Below are 12,774 nucleotides of genomic sequence, written 5' to 3' on the forward strand. Positions count from 1 at the left end.
TGCATAGAATGAATGGTTTAGAAGAGTGCCCAGTTTATTTATGTTTGCTTTAGATTATCAAGTTAGAGGTGATCAGCTCACAAGCAACACATCAATGTCTATGAGCAAAGTGCCCCTTGATTGCCAAAGAAGACAGAAAGCAAATGTGTTGCGCCACGAATGTCATATTACTGGAATAATGTTACAACATTAAAAAAATCATTATGAAAAGGAAAATATAGTGCATACCTTTTCTTCCAATAAGCCATTGACCTCTTTGAGATGTGCAACGTATGCAGGATCAATGCTTCTGTCAGTCAACAGAAACCAGCATTCATCATCCAGCAGAAGGAACATCTGGCTCATCTGATGGATCGGTTGACTCATCAGATCCTGATAATTCAGCCTGGCTGACTTCAGTTCGGTCAATGGAGAGAGTATGAAGGATAGTACTAAAGGTGGCTCTCTGCCATTTGACCTAGCAAGGATGACCATGTATAATCTCCACCCACATGATGGTGTAAAACTAACATTGGTCAAGTAACAAGCTCTCATTTCTCTTTAGTAATCGGAAGGAAGCATCCTCTGACTATATAAGATAGCAAAATGGTGCTGGAAACAAGTTAGTAAGTCAACCAGATCCTCAACTTCAGGATTATCCAGCTACACAAAAGGCCTTCCTTTCCTGCAGAGTACATTGGGCAATGTTGTGTTGCAAGAATATAAAGGTTCATGATTACTCGTGAATCTAAGATAAGGCGATAAAATGACTAAACAGATTAAATCATGAAAGGAAGAGAGTCAATATAAACAAAGAGAAGATTCTACCTGAACAGAAACCAATTGTAAATAATGAGAGCAAAGTTCTAATCAATCTTAAACCATCAAAACTTCAGAAATATACCAACTACAAGCAAATTAAATTTGTACATTGCCATTTTTTATTTGTTCAGCTCGTCATTATCAATTCAATGCCTCAATAGAACTTAAATGTTTAGGCATTTGAGAATACCTCAATTCAGGAAGTTGAAAACCAAAGAAGATTATAATATACGAACAAAAAAATATTTACTAAATTGTGGCCTAAGTATCAACACATTAGATGCCCTTGTAGATTATATGCATATCATTTACGGCAATCTATCATTTCATTGTCTATAAACACAAAACTTAGATTAGGTTGCCAGACCGTCAGAATTCTATTGGGATCGGAGACCAGCAGCAGGAAGGGCGTGGTTTGACATTAAGAGGCCTCCTTAAACCAACCTGATACAAAAGTGAGAGCAACCATGAGACACTATGTGCGCAACTACTCTAGCGGCGAGAGTGCGAGTGTGCAATGTACAAGGCACAAATCAACAGAAACTAGAAAACATTATACACTTCGTTTCCTCTTCCCCTAGGTTTCCACATTTGTGATATATGTGATCCAGTAAGCTTCTTTGTTTCGCCTATCTGTAATATAAATCTTGAAAAATAAACAACTAAAAGTAACCATCAAAAGGAAGCCAACACAAGTGCATTATGAATCCAGAAGATGCGTCATCTTCAGCTCATAATTCACACCCGTACATATATGATAGAGTCTTGAAGACCTGATTCGGATGCTATACCAGAGTTGCATCCAGCCTATCTTCCGCGGGCTTCGGCAGCGAGCGTCCACCCCCGAGATCTGGAAGAAAGGGGCCGGATCAAAAACCCCAACCATCCGTCTTCTTACCGAGGAAGGGGGACCGGATCAAGAAAACGTACCTTGGAAACGGCGACGAACAAGGTGCTGGACGATTGATCTACAAGGAGCGAGAGGCCGATGGCGACGCGCTCGTCCCGGACGAGGTCGACGCCCTCGTTGCGATGGCAGAGACTCGACAGATCGCAAGAGGCTCCCCGACGACCATGGACGAAGGCGCGACCGGCGGATGTGGAAAGGGTTTCGATCCGGTTCGACAAAGCATAGTAAGGGGTTTTGAAGCGGTGGGTTGGCGGGGCTCCACTACAAATTCATGGGAACATTCGCTTCTTTAAGATTCGGAAAGGCAAATCGCCAATGAATTTGATCGGCTGGAGCATAATACTCAATAAGATTCAAAATTAAGTAATATTTTTCTTGTGAAAAAAGATAATAATGAGGATTAAGCCAGTTTGACAAATTCAATTGTGAGAACAGCTTCTAAAAGAACAATGTAAATAGCTTATTACTTTAATGTCAAAAAGGATCTCTTTCTAGTGAACTAATAAGCTAAGGTAGAAAAGTTTATAGATGAAGCAGCAGCTAAGAAGGTAGCATTGCTTATGGCTGTTCTCTTGCACAGAGCTCCAGTGCTTGTTCGGCTTCCCTCAGAAACAGGCGAGTGAGCTGCTTTTGGCCTTTCCTATACACCACACAGGACCATCGAGTTCTGCTCATTGACACCCCTTCACTTGTCCTTTTGCTCCTGCGAAGAAAACAATATATGGTTCAATAGATGTCTCACTAGGAATGCCATGGATAATGTTTTTTGTCTTGCCTGCAACAGTAGATGCAGCACTCAATATGATGAATGTGACATATTGCATATGACTGCTCATATATAACCAAACTAATCAAACTTGTATATGGTGATGAATATGATATAATAAGATGACAAAGGGAACAACTACACAGGAGTTATTTATGGTTCAGACCTACAAAATTGAAATTAAACTCAAAACACCGTGACAACACCAGAAACAACTCAGTAGCCTCAAGAATCTGCCCCATGAATATGCTTATGGCAAAGGTCAGCAGAAGGGAGATTGAATAAACTCTTATGAAATTAATAGCCACCTTGCTGAACGTTTGACGATGACTATATTTCTTCTCTTGGAATGGTTTTGTACTTGACATGCAACAAAATCATAAAATTCAAGCTAGTTCAGCATACCTCTCAACATCTTCAAGTTTCATGATGGAGAAATTTGTAAGAATTTCATCATCATAATCTTCTGTTCCAGATCCCTCTTCAAGTTCCGTCATCCTTGCAAACATAAAATGTAAGAAACCAAATAAAAGAATAGCACAGCTAGATACTATTTTCAGAATCTGCATGCTAATTTCCCAGCATACCATATCACATCATCTATATGGAGGCTATTGGCATGACTAATTGTTCCCTAATCTGTATTGATTGTCACAACATTACACATCAAGAAACAACAAGACACTGAAACAGATAGATGGAAGGCATGCTTCCAAAAGATAGGTTAGCTCAAGACAAGGTTTTATATATTAGTATTGTACTCGTACCAGAATCTTATCAGACAAGTATCACCAACTGATATCGAAAATATGAATCAGTATACTCAATAAGAACAATGATCTTTTAATGTGTCAGTACATTGGAAGTATTACAGTATCTAAGTCATTGCTCAAGGTACTTCGAGAGAATTTAATCTCATTAGTTATCATGTAAGAACAGGCATAGAGATGTCAGACAAAACTGACAAACCATGAATTGTTCACCTAATTTAGACTACCTAGGATCCATATCTGTAAGAGTGACAAAGAAGAAAGAAATGAAAGTACCTAAGAATGACAAAGAATATCACAGAGAAAAAAGAAAAATGCACATGTGAGATGAGACTAATACTTCATGCGAAGAAGTTCAACAAGCAGTTCCAAGGCTCCATAATCCCCACAGACTTCCCATATAGCTGTTTGTATATCTTTATCAGATGGTTGTCTTTCCTCCCCAGATGCACCAAGCTTGTCAAAGTAAAAGAAGAAAGTAGAAAATCAAGGGCATCATAAACTGAAAATATCTATGTAGTAATTTGTTCACACCCAGTTAATGAATCTGTGTCAAATCAGAAAAAACATCTTGTAAGATGATGAGATGATCCACATATGAACCTAAGGCAAACTTACTTGAAGCTGTATGTGTAAAACATTAAAAATGAAGTTGATTAATAATAAAGGATAACAGGAAAATGTGGACCATGTCATATTGTAATATGCTTTCATCCACAAATCTAATGCAACCTTGATTAGCAATTTGAGAAAATACAATTCATATGCGATAAAAGAATTTTTTTCATGTTACGTATGGCATTTAACATTGCAAATAGGTACAGGGAAAACTGAAATATAAAAGAAGATATGGAAGATAACAATAAAAAGTACGCAAGATGGATTTATTATGAACAAGTTAATATATCATAAAGAATATTATTTCAGTAAATAATTATTGCAACTAATAAAAAAATTGACCCCTATTGTCTGCAGCTTTTTAAGGCATAAGAGGCCTCACTATAACCCTAGGGATTCCATAATTACAATGCATGTGGAGTGTTGGATAATGCATAGGCAAGTGAAGGACTGTTTGAAGAAATTAAAAATTGTGCTCTTCTTTCCGTCTATCCTCTTCTCTCGAGTAACAGAACATTGCAAAGTTGGTGGTTGACAGTGAATGCAATGACTCGAGCAACTATTTCCTCCTTTCCCTCTTCTTCCCCTCCCAAGGCTACCACCTAGAGTAACTGTCAGCCTCCTTCCATCCTTTATCCTTCTATTTTCCTTTTCTTCTTTTGACAAATTGTCTATTAACTGATCAACATCAGCCAACTCCAACTGAGTTTTACAAATTCTAGATCATTGGAAATGAGACCACAAAATCCACCAAAAATATATCAGTAATTCACCAAGTGAATCATATGAGAAAAATTAACCAAAAACATGAACTATGCTCACAACAAAATGATAAAACATTTATAACTTTACAGCTAAAACATGTATATTTGAATCTTTCATATTTCTCCTATGTTATGCCAAGTATACCAAATAGTGTATAAATCGTTACAGGTTTAACTATCCATCTAAACAAATTGCCTAACATCACTACATCATAAAGTATTAAATTTATTTTGCAGATCTTTTGCTTCGATAAGCTACACATCATTTACCGAATAGATGAACTGCCTCATCCAACCATTAGTATAAAGTATAAACATGTCCATTTTAGGATAAAAAGAAACAACCTTTACCTCTTCTAGTAATGAAACAACTTGCCTAAGCTCATGTTCCTGCATTGCAATAGTCCGCAAAGCCACAAGGAACTCTTGTGGGAAAACCAGCTTGCTCAAATATGAAGGAACTTTGCGCTGACCACTCCAGCTATAATTATAGCTCTGGCCGACCAAGCTTTTCTTACTATCTTCATTTCTTTCACTGAAGAAACCATGATTGAGCGAACTTTTAGGTAGGAGACATCTCAGTTCAGCTTTCTGCAGGCGAAACCAAATTCATAAGCAAAATCAGCACAGTAAATGGTGTTTATAAGCACTGGCAAAATCCATCAAATATCATAATGCTCTACTAATCAACATATCTGTGATAAATTAATTTCCAGCAGTAACAGCTGAGAAATGAAAAAATACAAATAAATATCTTCAATTCTGGAGGTGCTAGTGTAAATTCATCAGTGCTACTCAAAAGGGTCGGGAAAACACTATCCTTGATCATCCACAGTATTTAGTGTTATAGGCTTACAGCCATAAAGAAGGCAAGCTTAAATGTTTAGGTAATACAAAGAAATTAAGTCATGGTCCATAGTGCATACAATTTACATTGTACTTAAATCAGATAATAACTCTTATAAGCATTATAAGAGTTAACATAAGCATTATCAGCAATACTCAGATATTTGGAAATTCTGTCTTAAAGGCCGAACAAACGATGATCAGGAAAAGTAAATGGATTTCTATATCAACCCACTTTTCACAGTTGTGAATCTTGTGAAACATCAGATTACTAATTTTTTTAAGTTACACTATACCTCCTGTAGTTTTAGCTAAAAGCACTATGCTCCCCTGTACTTATAATTTCTAAAATTGGCCAAGTTTAGAAACTAGAAACTATCAGATAAGGCTGTACAAGTTTGGTTCTTATATGTAAAAATAATCTTGTGCAACATATGTGACTGTTAGAAAATCAAAAAATGTGGTAAACTTGAAATTATCCAAATCATCATCATAAAACTTGTTGGTTGTAGCAAATGATGAGGTTTCATTAACCATAATATTAAGAATGGTTCGCCTTACCGGTCCATACTGGTGCACCGACCGACCATCGGTATGGTACATTCCGAACCATACCGACATACCAACACATAGTACGGTGAGGCATACCGATAAACCGGTATGTACCACCCATACCGGTCCCCTATCGAACAGATACATATCGCTCGTACCATGCGATATACTGGGGTACAGCGAACCTTGATGTTATGGTAGAACTGATATGACATCAAATCTAGTGGTGAAAAGTGCCTGTGGCTAATTATGCTAACTTAAGAAAATCAATTCAACACAATTTAGACAACTTTTGCATAAAAGTCATACTGTAATGGGTGTTTCAAGCATCTGGTTATTTAAATTAGGAGTCCCAACGCTGCATAAGAATAGACCATGGTGCCTAACAGATACGATATTTAGAATCACTTACTGGCACTACAAAGCCGTGACCATGTAACTGATGGATCAGTATAAAACCTTAGGTAGACTTAACATCCAATATTTACATAAATTATGTCATTTGTAAGAGAACTAATTATGGCTTATTCTTGTTGTGTAAGAAAACTAATCCTAACATGAATACCTGAGCTTCTAGAAGTTCCGCTTTGCTATCTGATGATGAAACACTCTTTAATGCTTCAACGGGATAATGAACCTAAAAAAAGTTAATCAAGAAAATAGTAAAAATGAAGTATGGTTTACAAAAAATGGCATTAAAAAACAAGGAGTAAATGATGCAATGAAACTAAGATGAAATAGTGACTAGTTTTTACAAAAGATTAGCCACAAAATATACACACATAATGATTCATATTACTCAAATTACGGCTCTCAAAAAAATACTAAAATTGTCAAAAAGCACTTTTTGCTTTTATAAAAATTATAGAAGGTCTCCATACCATGAGATAATCATCTGGATTGTTATCAACAACAAACCCATAAAGGTACAACAGCTCCTGCAAGCAAAATAATAAAATGATCAATTCATAAATAAAAAAGCATGAACTCAACATCTTCTAACTTGAAAATCTTGATATATGGTTGTGTAAACTTATATGTGATATGGCAAAGGAAAGTCTAGTCTCGTGACTTTGACCATTTTCTTCTTTACAGGAAAGAATAGGCAATGTGTAATAGCTTTTTACTCTCAAACAATCCAACATGGAATATAGTAAGAATGACATAATTCTTCAGATCACTGACCCTGAAATGCAGAATAAATCAGAGAATTTGCAGGACGAGGACAGCAGACGATGAAATGGGCTGATTATGCACGCTCCTTACAGCATGCATCATTGCTTTCCAACAGATTCTAGTAAGAAGTAAGAATTCGCTAACAACCAGACTTTCCCATGAATAAATGCACATGTTCTAGCTAAAATCCAAGGCGGACCTTAAATACAATCTGACAATTTGATCCATTTAGTTAAATACAATCTGACTTTTCTCTCTTCATCTAAGCACAACCAGATCCTCAAATGTTTTGAGTTTTTAATAAATTTGATTGATAACCAAGGTTCATCGATAGACCACTTGAGCACATGCTTTCATCTTGGCAAACTTGGTGGAATATGCAATTGTGTGCACTAGACATGGCTAAGTAATTTAAGCATACCCCACTCAAACACAAACTTTTACAACTTAGGTGTATATTCTTCCCGATGTTAGTACATACAATAGGTACAACCTACCTAGATAAGTCCAGCATGAATTGTTATTAGATATTAGCCTCATAGAACAATTTCAACAAACCAGCAAAAAAAAATAAAAAAAATCTAATAAAAATGCATCACAGATAGGCTAGAAGAGGAAAAGGAAAATCTTAAAGTTAATTATACTCATAAGGCGGGCATATGAAAGTTTATGCCAACAATATGCCAATCCATGCCATTCCAGGGCAGTCCATACTAAATAGATCACTTGGATACAAATCCAGCAGAATTTGTTCTCGAATTCAGAAACAAATAGAAGAGTACTGTCGTCATGAATGTTGTTTGTACTTTGTAGAACATTTTTTTCATAAATTAAATGTGTTCTCAAAGTACCATGACACTGAAAAACAATATACATTTATTCAAAATTCATATTTACACATAAGATTGATAAGCTGAGTAGCTGTCTAATGAAAGCAAGAAAATAAACAGAACTGTGAAAAGCAAAAAGTCATATAATGCATCCGCAAATTGTTTCCTGTCAACAAGAGCTTCCAGTAAATGAGAAGTAATGAAAACTACAAACCATTTAATTCAATGGACAAAGTTTGTACCTCGTTGCCTTTGTTACCATAGCTGATACATATCTCCTTCCCAACTTCAAAATTTTGCTGATCAGCTTTTGCGGAGAAACACAAATGAAATCAAATACCATATTTAACTGGATAATGAATTGCATGACTTCAAAAAAAAAACAACCTGATTTTCATTGTTGAATTTGCACTCAGTTAAAATTTCAAATGCCAAACAAACTTAAGGAGAGACATCAACTATGGATGTCTAAGAATCATGTTAAGAACATAAATCAATCAGTGCACCTAACCTTCCAAATAAGTTCCTTGGTAATGCATTTCCAGAGATTTGGAACACTGAGCTTAGGCAATAACGAGACGGAAACAATATCATATATCAACCATTTCAGCATTAGCTTTTACATATTTTCCAAGTATGTTCAAAACAAATTTAAGTGGTAATATCAAAGGTTCATATTATTGCCAAGAACAGGTTTCTGATATTTACTGAGCTTCAAAAGGAGACATTGGAACACAGCACCTAGAGTAGAACATGAGTAGTATTTTACCAAGAATGAGATACATAGAAGCAGGAACTCCAGTCACAGCTCCCGTTGAATCAACCTCCCATGTTGCAGCTGCCTTCAAACCTGAAACAAGATAATCAATGAATGGAAATTAAGCAGATTTAGTCAGAAACTACAAGCAGGTGCTACCACCAATGGAACTTAACACTGAACTAGACAACATTGCCCCACAAGTCAACACTAGACAAAATTGTTCCAAAACTAAGCCTTCTATGCCAGGAAGTCTGGAACATAATGCTGAAATTTGATAGTATGTGGTTTTCTTGTATCATGCAGCGACTTGAAAAAAAGTCAGGATGATATACCAGAGAAAGTATCATTCACAAATGCAAGTCTGAGTTAAGAAAAATGCAGAGACGTGTTTCTTAAGTCTATCCACAATAATGGTGTATAACATGCCAATATGAAATAACACTAATAGTCCAATGAGAGTTTACCTATTAGTTATTAGTTTCAACAAAATAATACTCAAATTATGTTTGTACGAGATATCCAGCAATGTGGTGTAAGAAAGAGAAACCCTTGTCTGTTAATTGGCAGCACCATGCAGTTTCCAACATTACATGTTCTTCCACTAACAAAGGTTCAGGTTCCCCGAATTGGACTGCTCTAACCTTTCGATCAGTCATAGTCACTTCCATCCTACTCCCAGTCAGCTGTGCTGAAGGAGAGAGCTGCCAAGGTAGTCCACCTGCTGGAGAACATCAGGCAAGTGTTTTTCTATTGTTCTATTATTCTCTTTTACTTCTTTTATCTAATTAGTGCTGTCAAAAGGCCTGTGCTAGCAGACCATGAATCGTTCTCTTTATAATAGCCCTAGCATCACTTAAATCACTGCTCTAGATACAGTAGCAACAGCAACAACACTATTCCTTTCTGATAAGTCAGGGTCAGATGATAAGTACTTCATCCCAGTTCCATGATGGCAAATCATTAGTGATTTACAACCTGTTTGCTAGTTACTTTATTATTCCTTTTTTTAATAGATATGGAGCCAAATAAAAATGGCTTCATGTATGTATATATCAAGAATGTCCAACATAAGGCCAGAGAATACCAGGTTGTTATGCAGAGTCTAGTGTATTTTTAATAAAGAAACATGTACTAATGTACAAATTCACATAGTTTCTATTTAGACATTCTGGAGTTACAACAAAGTACAAACAATAGCAGACTTAATGACTTATATTGCAGAAACTGATAATAATAGCATCACAAGATTTCAAGAACTCTAAAACTTAGTCTTTATTTTTCTGACTTGTCAGTCCAAGCAATGGCATTTTTTGTTTCTGTTTTATGTACACATGCTAAAGTAATACTACCTAATGAGCCCAATTCAGAAAGTTGTTTATTAGTTGATGCACCCATGTTGATTATCTGTCATTTGCAACCAAGATTATTGTGCAACTCCGTAAAAGTTGTCAGAGGCCAAACCACAAATGTGGTACCAGCATGCATCATGCAGCTATGCTAGAATGTTGGCATACTAGCCAACATATACCAAGCCACTGTAGAAAGGCATCAACATTGCCATCATGCTACAAAGGACAATCGTCGGCTGAAACTAGTATTACTCATGAATACATCTAGAACATAAGAAAGCTCCTACCTTGAACTTTATGTGGTTCATATCAGAGAGATATGCTAGTTGAAGGCAAGTCTTCAGAGAGTGATTTAATTTTTAAAGAAAGCATCTTAGAGCAATTAAATAAAGGCCAACCTTTGAACCCCACTAATCAAGTCCCAATTAGCAAAAAAAAAGAGAGAAACCTTCATATTAAAATTAGTGTTCAGGTAACTGTGTTATGTCAATCATTTTAAGACAAAAAACCGCCATGAACTGATTGAATTATTACAATACGGAAAGATGATATTTCAATTTGATGCAAAAGCTTTATTTAATCTACTTGCCAGATAACTCCAATGAGGTATGTCAACACAAAAAGCAAGGGTTACAATAAGCATGACTCTTGAATTTAAATAGTCTTCTACATACGGCTGTGCTTTGGTTGCCAAAGGTATGTGGCATACCATGATTACAAAAATCAATTCCAGGAACAAGGCCCTCAACCCAGACAGTCTCTGCACTGGCTAATTTGTAAGCACCATCAGCCGTGTTCTCCACGATAACATGATCCTAATACAAAAACCCATGAATTACCAGATTGACCTTAAGAAAATAAATAAAAAGGTAGGATAATAGCAAAACCTTCTAAAATAGGCACCCTCTTGAGTAAAATACAGTGAAAATCCACACAGAAACCACAGATTCTTTATCGTTAACTACCATACAAGAGAGACAAATAACAGCAGAAATGACAACCTCACTTTTGACGTTCAGTGAATGAATAGATGTTTCACCAGAATTTCCAGTTACAGTAGCATCGGCTTCACTGCTACAGGACAGAGAACTTTTGCCTTGCTCATCTAGTGACTCAGGGAAGACATAAGAACGAGGAAATGGTATATTCAAAGCTCTAGTCCAAAATATGCAATTTGCCCTGTCAAAGTTATGTGAGAAGGCAGTTTGAAAGAAGGCTAAAGATGTGTATAACTTGAGTCTGAGAACTAAAATTTCCCTTTAACAAAATAGAAAAGACACAACTAGAATATTGTTGATGCTACCTAAGAAAGTGACTGTGCTCTTGCATTTTAAAAACAAATTAGTTATGATATTTATAAGTTCAGTGTAGCCCTGTTTAGGTATAGCAAGATTCTTTCACATTCAAGAAAAGATGGTAATAATATGGATCATTGTAATCACATTGATATTCTAAAGGTAGATGATATGCAACTTGACATATCATGTTACAGTAAGTTTATGGTGATATTTATGTTAATAATTGACTCTTTTATATATGAACTAGAATGAACCCATAGTAGAAGAAAAGATTGCTATAATTACAATGCATTTCCAGGACATATCATAAATTAGATGCAATCAACTTTGCTATATCAATTAATTGAAATTCTTATGATGGACATACAACCATTTATTATGCTTGTAACTGGTTATATAATACATGTGGATGAACAAAAATGTGTATTTGCAACATGTAATTTCACACATTTATTTTTCTTGAGAATTCAGCCTCCATGTAATTATGAGATGCTTTTTTATGTTCATGATTTGTCTCTGCTGTACATATATACCTAAATGTATTCTGATTTCTATTTTTTATAAACTATTTTGTTGAAGTATATGTTTTAGGATGACAAGACACGTATGTTCACAGGAGTCAATTCTGGAACTCGGTGTATCCAGAATGTTTATGCATCCATCACCAATCATTGAGCCATTAGCATAGAAGATACATTGTTATAACTTATAACCGCTGTCGGTGTTTCGATGGACTGACTTCCGTGTTTTTGATGATATGTCATATATAATGTATGGGCTTGATATTCCTCTAAGGAACTCGGTGTATCTAACTCTATTTGTGTGGCCAATTCAGGGTCTAAGAGGATCAATGTACACAGCTTTCCCTCGAACTCCGATCTCCCAGGTTGTAAAGGACCATTATTGTCGTACCAAGGTCCGCCCTCATCTAATGACAGATAAATTATAAGTTATTGGACGATAACTACATAATTATGATTGTGAAGACCATTACAGAGACTTGCATTAAATCAAATAATGAAAGGGGTATCACAATTTTTTTGTGCACTACAGCTCACTAAAGACACTCATGTATCAGAAAACTTACAATTAAATGGGGAGCATCTTGCATTCTGATTGGAGTAAATATTGAAAACTATAGTTTTATGATGTAAAAACAACTAGCCATTTGGAGTAAATGACACAAGGAAATACTTGCAAAGTTTAACATCTATCACATCTCTCAATGGTTAGACATCTAAAAAGATAGCTTGTTGAAAGCAAATGACTTCATGCTTGGTCTTTTGGACTTTCATAGGTCAAACATGTGAACTAATATAAACAAATGGGTTGTA

At 35.8% G+C, this 12,774-nt stretch overlaps 1 protein-coding gene across 1 annotated transcript; it reads right to left on the minus strand.

The window, feature by feature from the left end:
• Positions 1–2,041: 2,041 nt before the first annotated feature.
• LOC135664145 (uncharacterized) lies at positions 2,042–11,399 on the minus strand (the record flags this gene model as incomplete). Its single annotated transcript, XM_065176941.1, has 10 exons — positions 2,042–2,414; positions 2,883–2,975; positions 3,588–3,703; positions 4,981–5,220; positions 6,593–6,664; positions 6,909–6,965; positions 8,276–8,340; positions 8,803–8,883; positions 10,852–10,957; positions 11,144–11,399. Coding segments are annotated over 10 exons (1,231 nt in total), but the record flags the coding sequence as incomplete, so codon positions are not given.
• Positions 11,400–12,774: the final 1,375 nt, after the last annotated feature.

Source organism: Musa acuminata, unplaced genomic scaffold (genome assembly GCF_036884655.1).
Source record: "Musa acuminata AAA Group cultivar baxijiao unplaced genomic scaffold, Cavendish_Baxijiao_AAA HiC_scaffold_803, whole genome shotgun sequence".
NCBI lineage: Eukaryota > Viridiplantae > Streptophyta > Magnoliopsida > Zingiberales > Musaceae > Musa > Musa acuminata.